The following is a 23,479-nucleotide window of genomic DNA, read 5'->3' on the forward strand; positions in this document are numbered from 1 at the left end:
AAATAATCTAAAGAATGAGAGGTACTTCATAGACCAGTTCCAATTCAAATATAATGCAGTTATGCATCTCTACATTATTTGTATGAAGTCTTAGAGTCCTGACTTTTTTGCGCATTTTACACACATGGCAGTTGTCCTCATAAATAGATTATAAGCAATGGTGATGGTTTAGTGGCTCCTATTGATATTGTATCATAGTTCTTTGAAAGAAGAACATAGGCTGGTTAAGTTAATTCCTCGTGTTCAACCCATGTTTCCTCACCAAGAAATGAAATTGTCTCATGTAATGTGATACCCTGTGTGATTGTAAACCATCCAGGAGCCATTAAGGTGGTTTTCCTGCATTTGTTGGAAAACCGTGTTACACTTTGAACATTTGTTGTTTTTAGATTTTGTTATTTGATCTATTGAATACACACATTGCATTTGCTAAATAGTTTCATATCATACAGATATTTCAAAGCAGGATTTTTAAATAGTTTTATTAGTATGAGAAAAGTTAAACTTCATTGGCATGAGCAGCAATGCAATGGTCATAAACATGGAGCCAACATTCACTGCCGCAGTTGCTACCCAATAGAATTGCCATTGTTGTTGATGTACTTTTGAAAATATCAGCAAATTACTGAAATATTCACTTCAGAATTAAAAAAGAATTTGCTATGTTGTTAACACATACTGTCTATTATTTGCACACAAAAAGCTCTATTGTGTGCAAATGCCCAACTTGTTAAACATCTGATAATCTGAGCAAGTAATTCTTTCCAATTGTTTGCCAATTTAGTTTTCAATTAAGGTTTTAGCTTAAATGGAACTGTGTGACAGTCGTAATTACAGAATTTTCCATGCTATTCAATAAAGTTAACTGTAAAACAACAATAATTATGTGACATAAAGATTGCAATTCTAAAAGGGCAACCAGAGCAGAAGGATCTCAGAGAACATGCGCTTAAATCAAAAGAAGTGTCACAGCAGATCAAGAACATGGTTAAGAAAGGTTATGGATCTTGTGCCTTATAAATGAAGGCAAACAATAGAACAGCACACTAGTTATGATGATCCTTTCTGAAGCACTAGTTTGGTCTCAACTGAAGCATTGTGTTTGATTCTGGAGTTGATAAAGTGTGGCACTGGAAAATGCACAGCAGGTCAGGCAGCATCTGAGAAGCAAGAGAGCAGACATTTCAAGGTTGACACATCATCAGGAGACCAAACATTAGGAAATGAGTGGATGCAGAAAAGATTTACATGAATAGTTCCAAGGAACCAGTTGGATGAATGGAATAGAGAAGCAGGAGATAATATTCTTAAAGATGAGAAGTTTAACTGGAGATTTGAGTGGACTTCTCTATATCCTGGGAGGTCTGTTCAGAATAAATAAGGAAGACTATTCCTTTTGTTGGAAGCATTGAGAAACAGGGTGAAGGAATGAATGAAGCAAAGGCAATATGAGCAAATATGCTTTTCGACAAAAAAAGGGTGGGTGGGATTTGGCTGAGAGTGTGGTGGAGGCAAATTTAGTCAAGGTGTCCAAAATGGGAATAAAATAGTTAATTGAAAAGGGAGGAAAAAAAAATTTCTGGGCTATGGAAAAGATCAGACAATGGGACTAGCTGAATTTCTCTTGCAGAAAGTCAGCACCAATATAATGATTTGAATGGTCTCACACTGTGCTGTGACAATTCATTTTATTCTAATCCCTTATGATGCTATGTCTGCCACTGCAGACGGGAGTCAAACTTCAGAATAGATTTGCCATTCCAGTTAATATAATTACTGATATTCATTGTACCGAGTGTGTTTTGAAGACTTTTATGTTGAAGTACCATTTGCTAGCACATGCAGTGCAATGTCTGTACAACAGAAAGGCGTGACAAGCCATTACATTTATTCACATCCTTCTAGTTGTTATTTTTTTCGAGCTCCTTATAAAACAGTGACAATAGCTTTCTGCATACGTAACTCAGCCAGCCTTCATGCTCTTTATATTACAACTGCAAGTTGTTTGTTATCTTGCATACCGACTTCTATGTATAATGTTGCATTTGTCAAGGCTTGGAAGTTATATTACTGATAAATTATCATCAGTAAATGTATTTTGCCTGTAAGATCACTGGTGAAAGTTTTGAACTATGTCCAACAACTTATGGCAATTGTTTGTGTTCTCTTAGTCATACTGCATAAAAGATTAACATTTCCATATCAGCATTCCTAAAACATCTACATCCAACTTTCATTTTATGGAATTTCTACAGAATGGAAGCAAGCCAGTCAGCCCATCATGTCCATAGTGACCCTCCAAGGAGCATCTCACCCAGAGACACCCCTCTATAACCCTGCATTCACCATGGCTAATCTACATAGCCTGCATATCCCTAGACACAATGGGAGATTTAGCATGGCTAATCCACCTAACCTGCACATCTTTGAACCATGGGAGAAAACCCACACAGACAGTCATACTCAACTGGAATCAAACCTAGGTCCCTGGCACTATGCAGTAGCAGTGCTAACCACTGAGCCACTGTGCCACATGTTTTCAGATGTTCATTACAACAGAGATTTCATGAACTCAGAGTCATCCCAGAGAGGTACAATGCATGGTTTTGTCCTCCAAAAGAAATGCATCAAGGGTTTTAACCAATTTTGACTTGCTTCTCGATATCACTTCTTCCTTTTAGAGTAAAACATTTTTTTTTTTAAATACTTTTTTTTTTCCATTTCGTATATGTCTAAACTCTTTTGGATTCCCATTTTCAATTAATTATCCTATTGCTTTCTGCTTCTTGTTAATTTAGCATTTTAAAAATATATATATATTGCTTATTTTGTGTTCTTCGTCTACCTGTAAACAAATTTAATCATGATAACAGCTAACAAACAAATCTATGGCATTTGATATGTTCTTTGCCAGTAAGACTACAATGATCTAACTTAGAATCATAGAGTGGTACAGCACAGAAACAGACCATTCAGTCCAACTTGTCCATACTGACCTGATATCCTAAATTATTCTAATCTCATTTGCCAGCATTTGTCCCATATCTATATTTCAAAGGCTTCCTAATCATATACCCATCCAGATGCCTTTTAAATGTTGTAAATGTACTGATCTCCACTACTTCCTCTGGCATCTCATTCCACTCCTTGTAAATTTATTCTGAACCCTTCCAAGTTTAACATCCTTCCTTTTACAGGGAGTCCAGAATTGAAAGTAATATTCCAAACATGGCCTTGCCAATGTCCCACACAGCAGCAACAAGGCATCCCAACTCCTATACTCAAAACACTGACCTGCCCATTCATGATTGACTTCCTATATGGCTGAATGGAGTGCTGTGGCATCCAATATCTGTAACTGCCAACAATTGTCAACAAAACATTCAACAGAAGTGAAACACTACCACTTTATATTAGACCAAATAATAGTCATTAAGAATTTATTTCAAATCTGCATAGTGGTTCAGGAAATTAGCATAATGTTTTTATGAACATTTCCATTCATTATTGATGCACTTTACCCAACTATCCGGCTATAACTTCAGGTTTTTAATTTATAAGGAAAATAAATGTTGACTTCAGATTTATCTCTGCATGAGATTTGGGCATTTCTGGCAAAATCAACAAATTTGTTACCTATCCATAGTTTCCCTTGAACTGAATAGCTTGCTCATCTTTTTCACAAGAAAGTTGAGAGTCAACCACATCACTGTGGTTCTGGAATCATGTGTAGATCAGACTGGATGAGTACACCAGATTTCTTTTCTAAAGGACATTAACTTTTAAATTGCAAATTTTATTCAAATTTCATCATCTTCCATTTGAGGCTTAAATCCATATCACCACAACTTTAACTTCAACATTTAGATTACTAAACCAATGAAATCACCACTTTGCCACCATCTCCCCAAAATGGCAATTCATCTTTTGCATTTATTACACATAATTTCAAATAGAGCAGAGTGCATTAGAATTAACCTTAAGACTTGCATATAACCCAAATAGTGTAACACAAGATATCTCTGTTTTGATTAGTTTATTCATTTATTCATTTTAACAGCAACTTAAAAATAAATTTTCATAAGAGATTAAATGAATATCACAATGAAAAACCACAAAGGCAACATCATGTCAAAGAGAACTTAAAAGAGAAAAAAAATGAACAACAGAATGTAATTGGCAGTCCATGTGCAATATTTCTTAAAACACTCTGTTTTAGCCTGAAGATTGAATTATTATTTTATGGCTATCCAATGATCATGATGCCAGAAGACCTTTTATGTATGAACTTGATCTGTGCAATCAGCACTTAAGGGGTTATATACAGTGTAAATACATATTATTACAATGAATCAGAAGTTGTAAACTCTCCAATGTGCAACAGCTGGGGACAGGCATGCTAATGTTGAATCTCAACTCTGGCCAAAACCTGGCCTTTTTAACAGGGCTTCTGAGCTTTCAGTCCATGCAGTATCAGCATGGTAGATGATATCATTAACTCTTGTTTATTCCAGCATTATCAATCCCACGAGAATCCAGTTTCTTATTTGCTTATACTGAGCTCTCATATATTTGTGTGACTCAGTCTGTCAACTGCACACTAATATTGGGTTCCTTTCTGAGAGTTGACACACCTTTTCCCCATGACTACGTCTGAAATATAGATTTCCCATTTAAGATATATGAATGAGTCTTATCATCAGTGTATTTATGGACAGCAGACAGTCATAAAGAGTCAACATTAAGCATGTTTTCCCAGTTGATTTCTTTAAGAATGTTTTTGTTTAAATAGTGTTAGTGATCCCAACTCAAGTGCCCCAGAGGAGTTACTGAGTTTGACAGTGTGAGGAAGTTGAAGTAATGTGTACAATTAAAGTTAAAACAGTTTGATATGTCAGTTCAGTTATTTCACAGTATCAAGGGACAGTAACTCTGAGTCACTTCCCTCATCCCACAATAATGTAATTAGTTCTCACTGCTTACTAGAAAAGTTAGATGAATGATAACTTTGATTTCTTAAAAAGGCCATGATTATGACATTATTTGAAAAACAAAGTCTTCCTGTTCACACTCCTTAAAAAAAGTAGTTGCAACAAATTAAGAATATGTTTAACATCTTGCTTTACTTTTATTAATTTCTGTTCATTTTCCAGTACTTTTCTTTTAATTCTCTTTGGGGAACTGGCTAGTAAGAATTGCTAAGATGCAACAGTGCAAAGGAGCAGAATGTCAGGCACAATTGAAATGGCACAATCCCTGAAGTGCTCTATGTTAATAATTGCACTTATGCTCGGGTTAATTCAGCTCCATTCTGCTATCAGGCAGATGTAGATTAGTGGAAATATAAGATGCCTATGCACTTCATTATATTCTCCCAGTCTCTGGCTCTACAAATCCAAACTGAAAAGAACTGTCATTTTAGCCCTATTTCATAATTGTTTTCACCAATTCCATCATCAAAGACTCTCCAAGCTAGGATTGAAGAAAATAGGTGGTTTTTATTATCTTACATGGAAGGAGGGTACATGGTATTTTTACTTTTATTACTGTAACCAAAATGGTAATTTTATTTGCTTTCAGTTATTAGCAGTACAGATATGAACTGTGGATTTGTTAGGTGATACATGTCAAGCAATAAATAAGTACTCAAACAGAAAAAGAAAGGTTCTTTTGGAAATGTTAATGTTTGCCAAATCAATAATCACATAAAACACTCACAGGATAATACATAAAATATGAAGACAATCTCATGTTTCAGTGAATGTAGTAACATTATAACACCCTCTATGGATGATGAGATGCTATACCCATTTATTTCCTTTGGTTGCCTCACAGAAATATTCATGCTAACATTGTTAATGAGAAGAACATGAGAGGAACTTTTGGTTTTGTCAAAATGAAAATGGAATCTTTGGTTTTGACAAATGTGAAAATAGCATGACAATCAACAAAAATACTTTGTATTTTAAAAATTACAACTTTATTGGCCATAACAATATCTGATACAAAGACATCAGAGGTTCAGTTCCCAAACAGAAAGTTATTTGTAAATTTCCCAGAATAAGTGCTGACAAATTGTCCCACCTCAATTAGATAAGATGAGCAATTCCTAATTCATGGATTTGTTACTTCCTACGTCCTCTTCACAATCCAAAATACTTGAATTACAATTAGGTTTCAAGCACCACTCTATACTATTTAAGCTGAGAGACTGCAACATTGCTAGGAATGCAGTCTTTATGTTGAGGCATTAAACTGAAGGCATGTCTGTTCTGTCAAGTGAGTGTAAAAGATCCCACGATATTGAAGAAGCATAGGGAATATTTCTGTTGCTCTAGCCAACACTGATTCCTCAAACAACACCACCAAATATAGTTTACCTATCCATTCATCTCATAACTATTTATTAAATTTCCTCTCACTTAATGAAGTGTCCTAGATGATCTGAAGTTTGCTAATTATGGCTCTCCACACACCTCTATTTCACAAAGCCTGCCTATGATCCTATGATATCACAATGAGACAAGTAGATGAATCAAGGTCCACAAATTACTTCAAATGGTATGGAGATTTAATTCACACTGTCAATGTTACTAAGCATCACACTCTAACCATGTGAGCAAATCAGTCTTACCGTGGAACCTTCAATGCAAATTAGGTGGGTTAAAAGTCTTGAACTGACTGCAAGCCACGCTGAAACTTCAGGGGTTATGAAAATTCTTAATACACGTTTTTTCTTTCTCAACTCTGCAAGTAAGTATACCATTACAGATCGTGTGCAAGATAGTTTCATAGGCCTGCAAACTGAAGAAACTTCTTGAGGAACAATGAAACTGCCAGTAAATTAAAATGTCCAGTGCCCATTACTAGGGGGTGCTAGAGAGTTTGCATAGATCCCTTTCTAAAAGTAGCAGAAGTTCAGGATGGCAACAGTACAATAACAGAGGGAACAATTTGGATACTAACACAACACAGTTCAGTAATCCCACCAAATAAACATTCTGTTGATCCCAGAAGGGTGATTAGACAGAATGAAAGAAAAAAATTTATTGATTGTAAATGATTTCTACAGCAGTATTTGTGCTTGTTAAAGTAAATTGTCTTTAAAATCCTGGCATTAAATTATTCTGCTGCTAAACAACAGTATTTTGATCCATGTCAAGGGCACTAATGAAATTCTAGACCAAAACTCAAGGAACAGATGCTACAGCTACACTTAGGTAAGTTTGGGGTGCAAGTGGGATAAGCCATGGATAAATAGATCTTATTTTGGTACAGTGAAGAAATGGAAAATAAATAGCTATCAAAGAAAAAAAGGGTGGAATTCTGCCATGCCTGATGGGACAAGTGTAATGGTGATTATGGCAACAAAATAGGGCAAAAGTTTTAAAAGTAAGATTTCTATTTCTTTCTCCTGATTTTTCCCTCAAGTGTGAAAGGATGATTTCAGAATCTTGTCCTTGAGTGGTGACTACCTTAATTCCAAGCATTTTCATTTTATTAAAATCCCAACACACCAAATTTGCATTCTCTTCTCCTCTTCTGAGAAGATAGACAACACGATTTGCCAACAGGTAAAACAAAGTGGTACCTGGACACTAAATGCTTGCCTCAGCCATCATGCCACTGCTTCTTCAGAACTGTGTCACTGCATGCTCAATTGTCACCATCCTTCTTAACGCTTCATGTATGCAACTCAGCATCAGAGAACCCGCAGCCTCCTCGGATCATCATACCTACTGTTGGACCAAATCGGCCACCACTGCTGGCTTTCAAGCTTTTTCTTTGGAGTTGACAGACACTGATGATTTGCAAGCTTCTGTCAGGTCACTTTGTATAGGTCAGCCACACAGCTACACATGAAGAAGCATTTCAGCTGCCATGGCCATAAGCATCTTATTCTCTTTGCATGCTTTCTTAGTGCACACTTATGTTTTCACTGAATTACAGGCTGCCAGGCTCTGTGTGAGTCACATTGCTTTCTTAACACACAAGGTATTAAGTGTTCAGTTACAGGCTGCCACCCTCTCTGCTTTAGCTTGCTTTTTTGTACAATGGAAGAAACAGGCAGTTTGTGACAGTGGGAAGAAATAAATGTTTCAGTTACACTGAAAGTGGACATATCACTGTATTGTACTGTGCTACATCAATATTAATGCTACAGCCCATCTCAGAAGCCTATAAGTCAAATACACTGCTTCAAGCAAATAATGATATGTGAGGAGTCTTTATTAGGGAAAAATACAGGAATGAGCCATTTGGCCCATCGAGCCTGCTTTGCCATTCAATTTGATCATGGATTATCATCTATTTCAATGCCATATTCCTGCTTTCTCTCCATATCGCTTGATACCTTTAATATCAAAAAAGTTAAAGCTCTTTATCAAATATAACCAGAGGCCTGGTCACCACAAACTTCTATGATAGCGAATTTCACAGGCTGATCACTCTGAATGACGAAATGATTCCTTATCTTAGTCCCAAATGGCCTACTCTGTATTCCGAGACTGTGACCCCTGATTCTAGGGGCTCCAACTGAGGAAACTTCCTCCCTACATCTAGCCTGGTCTAGCCCTGTTAGAGTTTTGTGTTTCAATCTCTTCAGAAGATAGTCCTGCCATTCCTGGTGTCAGCCTAGTGATCCTTATTCCCCCTATGGCAAATATATTCTCTCTGAGGTAGGCAGATCAAACCTGCATACAATACTCCATATGTGGCCTCACCAAGACCCTGTATAACTGCAATAAGATATCTCTATTTCTGAACTTAAATTTTCTTGTATTAAGAGCCAAAGAGGAGGTGGTGGCCTCATGGTATTGTTGCTAGACTGTTAATCCAGGGAAAGTTCTGGGGATCTGGGTCACCAGGACTCTAACTCAATAAAATTCTGGAATTACGGAGTTAAAAATCACACAATACCAGGTCACCTGTTGGACTACAACCTGGTGTTGTGTGATTTTTAACTTTGTACACCCCAGTCCAACACTGGCATCTCTAAATCATTGAATTATGGATATAATGATGACCATGAAACAATTGTTGATTGTTGGAAAAACCTATCTTGTTGGCTAACGTCCTTTAGGGAAGGAAAATGCTGTCCTTAACTGGTCTGGCCTACATGTGACTCCAGATTCACAGCAATGCAATTGACTTTTAACTGCTTGTGAGCAAATAGGGATTAGCAATAAACACTGGGCCAGCCAATGATCCTGCATCCCATGAATGAATTAGGAACAAGTAATTCAAAGGAATGTATTCGGTGCTGTATTAATCTTGTGTGTTTCATATAGATTACTAATAAAACAGTTAACAATCAATGAGCATACTAATTCTAGATTTAGATTAGATCCCCTACAGTATGGAAACAGGCCATTTGGCCCAACAAGTCCACACTGACCCTCTGAAGAGTAACTCACCCACACCCATTCCCCGACCCCACATTTACCCCTGAAAAACACATCTAACACAATGGGCAATTTAGCATGCCAATTCACCTAACCTGTACATCTTTGGATGTGGGAAGAAACCTGAGCATCAAGAGGAAACCCACACAGACACAATGAAAATGTGCAAACTTCACAGACAATCGCTCAAGGCGGGAATCAAACCAAGGTCCCTGGCACTGTGAGGCAGCAGTGCTAACCACTGAGCTACTGTGCTGCCCCATGTTACATGTTAATTTGCATTAGAATATTTACAATGAAGGGCATGGCAAAAATGCTATTGAGTTCCACTACTGTTCAAGAGTTACTTTATCTGTGAATATTAGCTCCAGTACACAGCAGAAATTAGGCCCCTTAGATATTCTGATTGAAGTATATCAATGTTATGCAGAATTAAAAGCAAAGTATGTTTTGAATGACACTGTATAAGTTGAACTTGTACAAGTTGAAATTTTTGATATTTTATACTTGCACCATCAAATCCTTTTTAAAGTGATGGCAGAAATATTTTAAGGAGATAGAAGACTTCTGTTTTTTTTCCTATTGGTTAAGGCATCTTGGTCTTCATCATACCTCTGATGCAAAAATGAACATTTAAATTGCAGTCATTAATGCCTTCATAATTTAGCAATGATAGTTGTGGCCCATAAATGTTCTGGGGCCAAAAAACAGTTCTGATTTTGTTTTGGTTTTTATTGCTTATTAAACCTACTACCCGTTGCTTAGGTGCAGATTATGAACCAAGTCTTTAAACACAATCTGTGACTCATATTCAGTTGTGGGTTTTTTTTTTCAGTTAAATGCTGTATTTTAAGTGCTCTGGGAACATCAAGTAGTTAAAAGACTGAGATTATTGATTTTTGTTTGGTTTTGGAGCCTCATGTAAGTGTAATGCGGACATTAAATTATTCCAGTTTGGTGGCATTTTAGAAGCGAATGACCCAACCCTAAGCAGCTAAATAGTATTTGTGTTCCATATGCCATATAGTTACTAAATGAGTATGATAATCACAAACATGTCACAGATTGAGCTTGAGTGAGCCAAGAAGCTGAGTGACATGGCAATAATGAATGATAGCACCAGATTCAGTGTCAATCTTCACAATCTGTGCAGTATTATAGTTTACAAGGGAACTATACAGAAGCATATCTCCAACACTTATTTTTACATTTTGGCTGAAAATGCTGTGTTTCCTTTTAATTATTATGCTTGCCTGCATTTTTTGACTAGTGGGTATAACTTGCAGCAATATGTTCCTTCAAAGATCTCGTCAGCTATGAGGTTTTACTTTCTTGAGCAATAGAGAACCAACATGCAGCAAAATGCATTTATTAAATTGAGATAGTGTTCAATTAGTGCTTTTAGCTATTTTTATGGTTTTAACTCTTTGTCCTTTTTCATAATATGCAATTTAATAATTTTGATTTTATAATTGGCAAGTTTTTGACTTTCACTGAGATCTTTCCCCTTAAAGCATGACTTAGATTGTTAATATATGAAATAGACCATTATAGACATGAGCAAATTCATCACTAACCATTACATAAATACCTTTGATCCATAAATCCATTGGTGATTCCTTTGGATATGAATTTAGAGCCACTGCTTTTTTTTAAGCACAGTTTTACAAGTAAATGTTATTTTATCATAGTATCATAAATATTATGTGGTATGTTACAGAAAAAGACACCTTTTAAAAAAAAACTGCAATGAAAACACAGATGAACTTGATAAAATGATTGAAAATATACACATTACCATATTCTTCTTCAAAATGCTTCAACCCTTTTCAACTCGATTACTGTTGTTTTGGTAAAATATATTGTTATGATCCCAGCTGATGTTATTCCTTGGAAAAGTCAGATCCCAGGTTGAAATTTGGCTTGATGGATCATTTTATTTTTGTTTTTATTTAACAAAGTGGTCGTTCATTCAAGCACAGGCATATAATGCTGCAGATTTGGATTTAATGATAGAATAGAAGTTTATTATGCAAAAGAAATGAAAATAAAACAGAATCAACCAGGCTATTTACAAGAATCACAATCTGAAAGATTTCAAAATGGACAGTAACTCCCCCAAGGAACTTTCCTTGGTTTCCTGCAATCGATGATGCAGTTCTCAATCTTCAGAGAGAATTTACTTTCCTGTCATGCGTATAGGTTTAACTTAACTATTTTGTTCAATTTGTTAGCTTGAGAGTTTGATCGCCTCTTTGTTGAGTAGTCACAAAACTCAGTTTACATATTTTTCTGCTTCAAATAACCCCTTCAGTATTCTAGAGTTGAAAAATGTGATGCTGGAAAAACACAGCAGGCCAGACCGAATCCGAGGAGCAGGAGAATCAACGTTTCGGGCAGAAGCCCTTCTTCAGGAATGAGGCTGGTGTGCCAGGCAGGCTGAGATAAAAGGTTGGGGGGAGAGGATTTTAGGGAGGGGCACTGGGAATACGATAGGTGGAAGGAGGTGAGGGTGAGGGTGATAGGCCGGAGAGGGGGTGGGGGCGGAGAGGTTGGGAAGAAGATTGCAGGTCAAGAGGGCAGTGCTGAATCCAGGAGTTGGGACTGTGATAAGGTGGGGGGAGGGGGAAATGAGGAAGCTGGAGAAATCTACATTCATCCCATGTGGTTGGAGGGTTCCTAGGCAGAAGATGAGGCGCTCTTCCTCCAGGCGTCATGTGGTCAGGGTCTGGCGATGAAGGAGGCCAAGGATCTGCATGTCCTTGGCAGAATGGGAGGGGAAGTTAAAGTGTTCAGCCACGGGGCGGTTGGGTTGGTTGGTGCGGGTGTCCCAGAGGTGTTCCCTGAAATGTGCCGCAAGTAGGCGGCCTGTCTCCTCTACATTGGGACAGGCCGCCTACTTGTGGAACGTTTCAGGGAACACCTCTGGGACACCCGCACCAACCAACCCAACCGTCCCATGGCTGAACACTTTAACTTCCCCTCCCACTCTGTCAAGGACTTGCAGGTCCTTGGCCTCCTCCATCGCCAGACCCTGACCACACAACGCCTGGAGGATGAGCGCCTCCTCCTCCTCCTAGGAACCCTCCAACCACACGGGATGAACATAGATTTCTCCAGCTTCCTCATTTCCCCTCCCCCCACCTTATCTCAGTCCCAATCCCCGGATTCAGCATTGTCCTCTTGACCTGCAATCATTTTCCCAACCTCTCCGCGCCCACTCTCTCTCCGGCCTATCACCCTCACCCTCACCTTTTTCTAACTATCGTATTCCCAGCGCTCCTCCCCCAAATTCCCTCTCCCCTACCTTTTATCTCAGCCTCCCTGGCACACCAGCCTCATTCCTGAAGAAGGGCTTATGCCTGAAACGTCAATTCTCTTGCTCCTCGGATGCTGCCTGGCCTGCTGTGTTTTTCCAGCATCACATTTTTCAAACCTGGTCTCCAGTATCTGCAGTCCTCACTTTCTCCTTCAGTATTCTAACCAAACATTTTTGATTTTGAACTTGCAAACTAAAACTCTTATCAACCTATTTCCTAATTTTTCTGAACTAGCTTTTTCTTCAGAAGAAACTGTTTCATACATTTAACTTCAGCCAGGACTTTTGTGAACAGAAAACAAAATATTTCCAAGCTACAGATTTTTCTCCTAAACAAAATTATCCTGATCCTTTAAACCAAAGGCAAGCTAATGCTCTTCAACATTTACTCTGTCCATTCTCTCAATGCAAGCAAATTCCCATTATCCCTGTTATCACCTCAAGAACTCTCCCTCTCCTATTGGTTAAGAATAGTCATTACTTGCAAGTTAACCATTAAACCTCCTCGTACATAAATCTGAAAACCCACATGTCACTCGTTCAAAATCCATACTCTAAAATAAATGATATTAAAATATGTATAAATATATCTTTATAAATCACACATCTTGCATCCATTAATTGCTCGTTAAAGTTTGGATTACTCTGAGTCCTAAAGTTTGTGTATCCCAATTTATGTTGATACTCCCATTTTTCCTTATTCAACATCATGATTTTCAATAGTCTCAAAGTTATTATATATTACAGGTAAGAAATACTGGTCAGTGGGAAAGTTGGATGCCTTCTTTCATCTTAGAAATAAATATCTTGCAGGTCACTAAGGAGAGGGAGTGATTGTTCCTCACAAAGTCTATGGGTGGGTCTGTTATCCACTCCTGTCTGGAGGTAATACTTCAGGTATCAGGAAGAAACAATCGAGCACACTCAAATTGGGTTAATAAATTAACTAATTAATATTGTATTCCATGTGATCAGCATATTCCACAATATGTAAAAACATTGTTCAGAATTACACCACGTTTGACATTTTTTGTACACAAATATTAGCTTGAATTTGTAAAAGTAATTTCACAAGCAGTGGTTAATTTAAAGGTCACTCAAAGGTTCCACCATCATCATAGAAGCTGCAGAGGTTATAAAGTTTCATTACACTATAATAATACAAATACTGCATTGTTTGCAGAACAATTTAACCATGGGGTTGTATCTTACAAGGTTGTACTCCAAAATAAACATGTTTGTTCAATAATGCTTGAAACAGATAAAGACAATTAATCTTTCGAATGTTATGTATGCCAAATAACTATAGGAACATGGGAAATAGGAGCAGTATTCAGCCTCTCAAGCCTGCTCCATTATTCAACAAGATTATTTCACCTTAATGCCAATTTCTAGCAATATCCTGATACCTGTCAATATCCAGATATCTATCAGTCTCGTTTTGAATGCAGTCAATGCTTGAGTGTCCACACTCTTAGGGAAAAAGAATTCCCAAGATTCACCATGTTCTTGGTGAAGAAGTTCTACTTCATCTCAATCTTAAGTGACCTCACAGCCAGGAGAAGCATCCTTCCTGCATCTCCCTCAATGATCCTGTTAAGAATTCTGTAGGCTTTCATCAATTTTATATTTGGTCATCCTTAGATGTCTCATTTCCACATACACTGGAATGAGACTTCTCTCAGTTTGTTCCACTTTTATGTACTTGATCATAACCAGTGAATACCCTGGGATGATTTTTTTTTCCCTACCCTGCACCTTTACCTCAAGGAATTTGCCTTGTTTCCTACAATTGCCCACCTATATTTTGCCCTTGATGATCTGATTTAAAGGCATAGCATCAGTATTATAAGTATACTGATGACAGCTAAGTCTGGTTTTCCATTACCACTCTCTAACCATCCACTGCCTCTGCAATGTGAACTGCCTGTCTGACATGCCCTCCAGTTCTGGATGAGATACAAATTCATTTCAAATGTCTCTGACTTTGAAACTCTCTTTCTGAAAACTTAGTGGAAGCAAGTCTTGAATATTTTTTAGTCTAGTGAATGAAAAAGGTAGGTAAGAATATGGACTTTAGGTGACAATCAGATCAGTCATAATCTTATTCATTGGTGGAACAGACTCAAGAGGCTGAATGGCCTACTCCTGCTGCTGAGTTTTATGTTCATATGTTAATCTCTTCCCAAAATAGCATAAAGTGATAAGGTCCAAATTTTCAGGTATGCAGTATTATTCAGGTTAATTGCTAAAAGCTCAAGAAGGGCTAGTGGAAGCTATTTATGATAAATGCCGAAAGTTAGATGTTGCATGGAAGGCAGTGGTCAAAGACAGAGAAGTCTGGGAGCAAAAAGCAAAGGAATGCAGTTTTCCTTTGAGGTCAGGAAATGCTTTGCACCAGAAACAAAATATCAGGCCATATCTGAACTTCCCACTTCAAAGGACTGCTGATTTGGCAAAAATGCACAAACTGCTGTGTGTAACCAAAACTGCAAGTGAGTTCTACAACCAGCAAAGGATACGATTTTCAAATAGAAATCAGTCTCTAGTCTGATTTAGGTGCACATGAAGCGTGCCCATATCAAAATCTGCCTGACCATCTCATTATGTGGCTGTTGGATGATCAAGATGTGCCTGTACCTCTGTGTACCCACCCCAACCTGTCTGAACATACTGGGGACCAGGGTTTGTATCCCACCAGGCATGTGATAAATTCAATGAGTAAATCACAAAATAAGAATCTATTTTCATAACATAAATATTTGGTTCACTGATGTCCAAATTTTAGGAAAGGAACTACTATCTTTCTCTCATCCAGCCTACATCAATATAGAGTGCAGGTGTGCATGCAAGAAGTAGCACCAGGCATACCCAAAAATGAACTGTCAATCTGGTGAATCTATGAAACAGGACTATTTGTGTGCCAAACTGTATAAGGCGCAAATGATGTACAGAAGTGATTTATTTGTGTGCCAAACTGTATAAGGCGTAAGTGATTTAACAACCAATGGATCAGATCTAAGCTCGGCAGTCCTGCCATATAAAGTTGTGAATGGTGATGGACAATTAGACAACTTACTGGAGGGGGAGGCTCCACAAGTATCCCCATCCTTAACAATGTGGGAACTCAGCACAGGAGTGCAAAAGATAGGGCTGAAGCATTTGCAAAAGACTTCAACCAGAAGTGCTGAGAGGATAAGACTTTATAAAGCTCTGGTTAGGCCCCATTTGGAGTACTGTGTTCAGTTTTGGGCCCTACACCTCAGGAAGGACATACTGGCACTGGAGCGTGTCAAGCGGAGATTCACACAGATAATCCATGGAATGGTAAATCTAACATTTGAGGAACGGCTGAGGATCCTGGGATTGCACTCACTGGAGTTTAGAAGGTTAAGGGGAGATCTAATAGAAACTTACAAGATAATACATGGCTTGGTAAGGGTGGACGCTAAGAAATTATTTCTGTTAGGCGGGAAGACTAGGACCAGTGGGCACAGCCTTAGAATAAGAGGAGGTCAATTCAGAACAGAAATGCAGAGACATTTCTTCAGCCAGAGAGTGGTGGGTCTGTGGAATTCATTGCCGCAGAGTGCAGTGGAGGCCAGGACGCTAAGTGTCTTCAAGGCAGAGATTGATAAATTCTTGATGTCACAAGGAATTAAGGGCTACAGGGAGAATGCGGGTAAGTGGAGTTGAAATGCCCATCAGCCACGATTAAATGGTGGAGTGGACTCGATGGGCTGAATGGCCTTACTTCTACTCCTATGTCTTATGGTCTGATGGTCTTATGATCCATCAGCTTCCTCCAGTGGTCCCTCGGATCACAGATGCTAATCTTCATGAAATTTCATTCATTGCACATGATATCAAAATGGAGGTACTCAATACTGCAAATGCTGTGGGCCCTGACAACATTTCAGCAATAGAGCTGTGTTCCTGCAATTATTGCACTCCTACCCAAATTGTTGTGGTACAGCTACAACAGTGGCACCTACCTGACAATGTGGAAGATTTCTCAAGTATATCCTGTACACAAGAACCAGGACAAACCCAACCTGACCATAATATTGCCCTATCAATCTACTCTCAATCATCAGTAAAATGATGAGTGTTATCAACCAGGGCTTACTTAGAAATAATCTGTTCACCTTCACTCAGTTTGGGTTCCACCAGGGCCATTTAGCTCATGACATCATTATAAGGTTGGTTCAAACAAGGACAACTAAATTCTCAAGGTGAGGTAACTACTTTTGACATCAAGGCTACAATTAACTAAATATAGCATTAAAGAGCTCTAGCAAAACTGGCATCAATGTGTATCAGGGAAAATTCTCCACTGATTTGAATCACACCTAGCTCAAAGAAATATAGTGTGGTTGTTGAAAGTCTATCATCTTAGTTTCAGGACATCTGTTCAGGAGTTCCTCAGGATGGTATCCTATGCCATCTTCAGCCACTACGACAATGGCCTTCCCAACATCATAAGGTCAGAAGTAAGGCCAATGATTGGACAATCTTCAGCACCATTTATGAATCCTCAGATACTGAAATACTTAACATTCAAATATAGCAAGATCTTGACAGGTGTGGGCTGACAAATGGCAAGTAACATTCATACCACACATATCAAGCAAAGGCTATCTCTAACAAGACAGAACCTAACCACTACCCCTTGACATTCAGTGGCATTACTATCACTGAACCCTCAATGATCAACTATCTGTTTGTGACCATTGACCAGAAACTGAACCGGATTAGCCACATAAACAAAATGGCTCCAAGAGCAGACCAGAAGCTAGGAAAACTGTGGTAAGTAACTCACCTCCTGACTTCCCAAAGCCTGTCCACGACCTACAGAGCACAAGTTAAGAGAGTAATAGAATGCTCTACACGTGCCTGGATGAGTGCAGCTCTTAACGTCACTCCAAAAGATTGACACCATCCAGACTAAGCAACTCTCTTGATTGGCAAAACATTAACCAATATTCACTACAACCAGCACTGTCTCTCAGTAGCAGCAGTGTGCATCATCTACATGATGCACTGTAGAAATTCACAAAGGCTCTGCAAGAGCTCCTTCCAAAACCACAACCATTATCATCTACAGGGACAAAGGCAACAGATACATAACTCGCTCCCTAATGACAACGTGGGTGTACCTAAGCCATTTTTTATTTTGTACTTGTTTTCTAATCAACTTTTCAGAGATATTATGACACATTTCTAGAGCAGGTGGCACTTGAACTTGGGTCTCCTATCTCAGAGGTAGGGACATTACCACTACACCACATGAACACTCTTTAAAACAAACGTATTGCAATGATTCAGTAAAGCAGCTCATAAGTACCTTTTCAAGGGCATCTAGGAATGTGCAATAAATGCTGAGTGAGTTGGCAATGTCTTTATCCTATGTATGAATAAAGAAAAGTTCCAAATACCTGCATTGTAGAGGAGAAAGAAAAACATATATAATTTTTTTATGTTCTCCTTCACCTATATTGCAAATTAAAGTTTTATATAATGTTTATGAAGTTACTTCAAAGAAGTAATATGGATTTTACTTTCATAGATGAGTTGTAATTAACCTGCCCTTTCAATTGTTCTGGCACATATTGTGTGTTTCATTATTGAACAATCCATTCTTTTTCATTTATATAAACATTAAATGCTCAATGTAAAGGCAGCCATCAACTACTTAGCAAGTAAGAAAAAATGTGTTAATATTTTAATTTAAAATGGTCACAGAATGTGTACTTGTTGTTTTACTTTCATATGAACTTTTTCTTTTATAATTAAAGTTAAGAAAGTGAACTGAAACAGCTGGTTAAATGTAATATTCCCTTCACTATGTTGGACAGATGTGTACGTAATAAGTAGTTTAAAGTGGATTGCCAAAGAGGCATTGATTGGTCTCCAATTTTCATTGTATCATGTGATGACAAGAACAAGAAGAATTAGATGAACTTTAGTCATTTTTGGGAGCAATTACTATGTTATTTTTCACTAATGTGGATTTGGGATCATAACATGGTGACCCATTACATTGCAGTGCTATTCTTATATTTCTTACGGCATTAAACAAAATTACATACTGTTTTTCCTTTTTTTCTTGACACAGCTCACCACCTTCTCAGGGAATGAATTTCTTCTACATTCAGATGATGATAGTATACATGACTGGTACCAGGCTATCAGACACGTGATTGATAAATTGGTACGTATAATGCTTTTAACTCTTAACATTAACTAAAATAGTTTCTCTTGGAATCAAATGAAAGGAGATGTGTATTTGTTCAATCTGTCTTAGAAGTTGCACAATAAACATTTTTAGATTTTTTGCCAAAAAAATACTTTCCCATATATTTCCTGAGTTTCTCAAGCTCTGATCGGCCCCTTTAGACCATGTTTCTTTTGTTTATAGCTCCCTGTGGCATTGTTAATCCCTCTTTGCATATTTTCTATAAAATGGTTTGGCATGATGTTTTTAAATTTAAAACAGACCTGAAATTACTCAAATAGGACATAATGTGCATTTATCGTGTGCATCAAGTTCAGCATATTAACATGTAACCCATAAATTTGTACTCTGACTTTACACTACCATCAGCGAACTAATACTATTTGAAATTCATTCATAGATAGTTATTTGTAAATAAGCATGAGTTCTTCATAGTTGACATGAACAGACATATTCATTCTTATTTGTGTGCCCCATCTTTTGCATTTTGATTCAATGAGATCATATATCATTTTTAACTGATAGTATTTAGCACCTTTAACGCTGACAGAAATACTTTCAACTGAAGTGTTTCTGCATTAGAAGCACCACAATCAGTTCCATGTTACTTATTCTGTTTTTTTCTCTCTCATGACACGCTCACAAACAATAGAATTTAAGAAATAACTAAATTAATTAAATTGGGCATTAAATAGAAGTAAGTTCCTTCTTACAAGAGTTAAAGTTAGAAAAATAAGAGGACTTTCATACATACAGGCAAAATGCTGTGGAAATCCTCAAATAGAAACAGAAAATGCTGCAAATTCTCCCAAATCAGGTCGCTTCTCTCTTTAGATTTTACCCAAACTGCTAAGTTTTTTCAGCACCTCCTCATTTTAATTGCATTTATATCATATTTTCACAAATGCTAGACATCCTAAAATGATTTAGAGATAATGAATTACTTTTATATTTATTTGAAAAAATAATTCTCAATTTACCTCTAACAAATTCCCCAAAATAAGATAATAACAGGGTAATCTGTTTCTTGAGGGGTAAGTATTCTAGGACACCAAATATCTGCCTAGATTTTGTGCTTAAGACCAAGACATGAAACTACAACTTTCGGACTCAAAGTCATGAATGTGCTTTATCACTGACATTTTTCAGAATCCTACTGACCATCCTTTTTTATTAATTGCAATTTTGATTTCTGATTTCCTCCAACAGTCTGAAGATGTGCAGTTAGGTGGATCAGTCATGCTAAATTGCCCATGGTGTGTATGTAAGGTGTATTAGCCATGGGAAACACAGGGTTGCAGGGATGGGGTGGGTCCCTGTTTGAAGGGTTAGTAGGGGCTGAATGGCCTGCTTCCACACTGTAGAGATTATAGAGGAAACTATTAATGAAATAAATTGTCATGTAAAGGATGTTGTAACTTTTTAATGTAATGATGTGGTGGGAATAGTGGGTGTGATAGGAAACTGTGGGTTGATGTCCAATTTGGAAACCTCTAAGGTGGAGTTTTATTTCAGTTCATGTGCCTAGTCAGGTGAAATAATACAAACTGTATCATTGTGAGCTTCTTAGTTGTTCATGGTGCAGTCCACCAACTTACATTCTGCAAAATGTTTCTCTATTTCCTCTTTCCCAACCACCACACACCAACTCACAATCAAGATATTTGATCACACATCCACTCAAAGGGATTAATGGAAGAGCTGATAGATGGCATGCCAGGCATGCTAGGTTACATGTGAATGTTCAGTTTCCCTCTTTTGCTATAGAGTAATCCCTTTGTGATCTAACATTGTATGGGAATTTGCTTTGGAATAAATCAGAGGCAACAAAGTTAAGACACTGTGCATTATTACACCTACTCTTATCTACCACAATTTTATTTAAAATTGACCATTGACACATATACTATAATTATAGTTTTACAAATGTGGTAATGAGTATGTCTCCTTTTTTTTATCTATCTATTAATGACATTACGGTCAAAGAAGGGAACCTCCACAACAGCAATCAGTATCTGGAAAAGCTCAAGCAGTGAAGAGCTGTGTAGAAATGAGGGTGACAGCAATAACAAATCAAACACAAAAGAAGCAAAGCCTGAACACAGAAAATCAATAAGTAAGTAATTTAGCATTGTCATATCTCATATGTAAGCTTCTCTTTGAAAAGTCACATGGAATCATATTCTGCAAATGTATTAATTCTTTTCTATTTGTTCATGAGAGAATCGTTGGCAAAAGCAAGCATTGATTACACACCCCTAAATGCCCTCAAGAAGGTGATGATGAGCCATACTCTTGAACTGTTACTGTCCATTGGGCTGTTAGGCAGGAAATTCCAGGATTATGACTGAATGACATGAAGCAACAGCAATACAGTTCCAAGTCAAGATGGTGTGTTGCTTGGAAGGAAAAGGTTTTGATGTTCACATTCATCTTTGGTAAAATTTGTGTCAAATTCATTATTTAATGAATAGTTATATATTTCTCCTTCCTTTTGAAAGTGTCCACCAAGACCAAGCAACAAACCCTCTACACCGCGTCCCCCCCATACCACACCCTCCCCTTCCATCAACACTCCCAGCTTTTCCCTTTACCCCCTCAACCACCCACTCTTTACTATTCTAAACAAAAAGAAAATCAACAGGAGCTAATGGTAACCACCAGTCCTTCCTGAATTACTTAAAACAGCTATGGCAATGATAACCGTTCACGTTTATGTTGGAAAATCACAGTGAAGACAACAAAAACACACAAACTAATCATCTGAAAAAATGTGCAATGCTTTGCTCAGCAAAAGAATTCTCTGGCTCTTTTATGTTCTGTTGTGCTGCATAGAAATGTTCAACATTATGATTCCTTACTGCTGGAAGTTGAAAGTATTCCTAATCCCCTATAGTGTCTGCTGGGACTGTGGATAAGCAAATAAGCACTTCTAAACTGTCAGTGTTCATTCTCATTTAGTTTACCTAAGATATTGCAGACATCTGCACCCAAGGTCAAAGTTTGTTGCTATTATTTAGCAGATTCTGCAAGGGCGTTTGTATAAATCCAGATCACTAGACAGACAATTTATTGGTTAAGTGAAACCATTACAAATAAATTATATCAGACTTTGAGGTTCTGTCACAGCTTCTACCATTGTCTAAATCTTAGCTGTTAAGTTGATACGGTAACTGACTTTCAAAATGTACTTGAAAGTAGAACCACCTAGGAGATATTTGAAGGAGAGCAATATGTGATCTAATAAAATTAGATAAAATAGCTTTGTTGTAACAATTCTTATTGCAATGTATTTTAACAAAGGTATATGTTGTAAAATATATTTTAGTCTAGTATAGAGAATAAACAAAGCAATAAACATTGGTGTATTCCCTGGCACTGTCATCAATCACCTTAGAGGAGGATTCCTTTTCAATTGGAATTAGGAATAATCTAGGAGGCTTTTTAAATCATTTTCGATCGCTCATTTTTGAGTTATTTCTGATATCAAACTGCTTTTGCTTTTATAGAATATTTAAAGTGTTTTTTGAGTATTGTGGACAAGTATTATTTGAGTATTGTTCCATCACTTCTTGTCCTTTTCTTGGTGGCTTCTGTATTGATGACAATTTTTTGATTTATTTGGTCTTTCAGACAATGCTGCTAATAGTTTATGGTAAAAATTACTCCGAGTTCTAAACTAAAATAATAGAGGAACTATATGCTGAAATAATACTTCTGTGCTTTGTTATAACAGCAACTATGTTCTTTGAATGTAAACTAACAGAATTTATGATGATGGATTAATGTTTTTGCATTTTTATTGCACTGATAAGTATGGTGGCCATTCTATATATTTGTTCTGGCTTTAAATAGGTTTTGAATCAAATGGAAGTGATTATACTAAAATCATTAACACCATGCAGGCCAAAGTAATAGCAACCCAATTACAACTTTAAAAAATATTTTTATCACTGCAACAAATGGATATGTTTCTGTGATTGCAAGGCTGTCATCGCACATTATGGTTTAAGATTACAGATATGAGCAGTTGGGTGGCACGGTGACTCAGTGGTTAGCACTACTGCTTCACAGCACCAGGGACCCAGATTTTATTCCAGCTTCGGGCAACCAACTGTGTGGAGTTTGCTTATTCTCCCCATGTCTGCTTGGGTTTCCTCTGGGTGCTCCGGTTTCCTCCCACAGCCCAAAGATATGCAAGCTAGTTGGAATGGCATAGCTAAATTGCCATATTCTACAGGGATGTGCAGGCTTGCTGAATTAGCCATGGGAATTGCAGGGTTACAAGGATAGGGTAGAGAGTGAGTTGGGGTATAATGCTCTTTTGTGGGTCACTATGGACTTAATGGGCTGAATGGCCTGTTTCCACATGGTAGGGATTCTATGATTAAAATTCAATACAGTGCTATATTTCAGAAAGACTTGATAAGGTATCACATGAAATGTTACAAAGTAAGGTAAAGGCGTACAGTGCCAGAGATCACGTATCAATGTGGATAAAGCATTGGTTCACAAACA

The 23,479-nt window shown here is 37.5% G+C and overlaps 1 protein-coding gene across 2 annotated transcripts in view; it reads left to right on the top strand.

The window, feature by feature from the left end:
- The window catches only part of arhgap15 (Rho GTPase activating protein 15), a 753,427-nt gene that overhangs the window by 375,029 nt on the left and 354,919 nt on the right, over positions 1 to 23,479 (top strand). Inside the window, exons 8-9 of one of the 2 annotated variants that reach the window (XM_072579728.1) lie at positions 18,842 to 18,937; positions 20,948 to 21,077. In XM_072579728.1, coding sequence (XP_072435829.1) covers positions 18,842 to 18,937; positions 20,948 to 21,077 — 226 coding nt within the window. The remainder of the gene's footprint in view (positions 1 to 18,841; positions 18,938 to 20,947; positions 21,078 to 23,479) is intronic. The other variant, XM_072579729.1, reaches the window with a different exon arrangement.

The sequence above is a fragment of the Chiloscyllium punctatum genome, chromosome 10, assembly GCF_047496795.1.
Source record: "Chiloscyllium punctatum isolate Juve2018m chromosome 10, sChiPun1.3, whole genome shotgun sequence".
In the NCBI taxonomy this organism is placed as follows: Eukaryota; Metazoa; Chordata; class Chondrichthyes; order Orectolobiformes; family Hemiscylliidae; genus Chiloscyllium; species Chiloscyllium punctatum.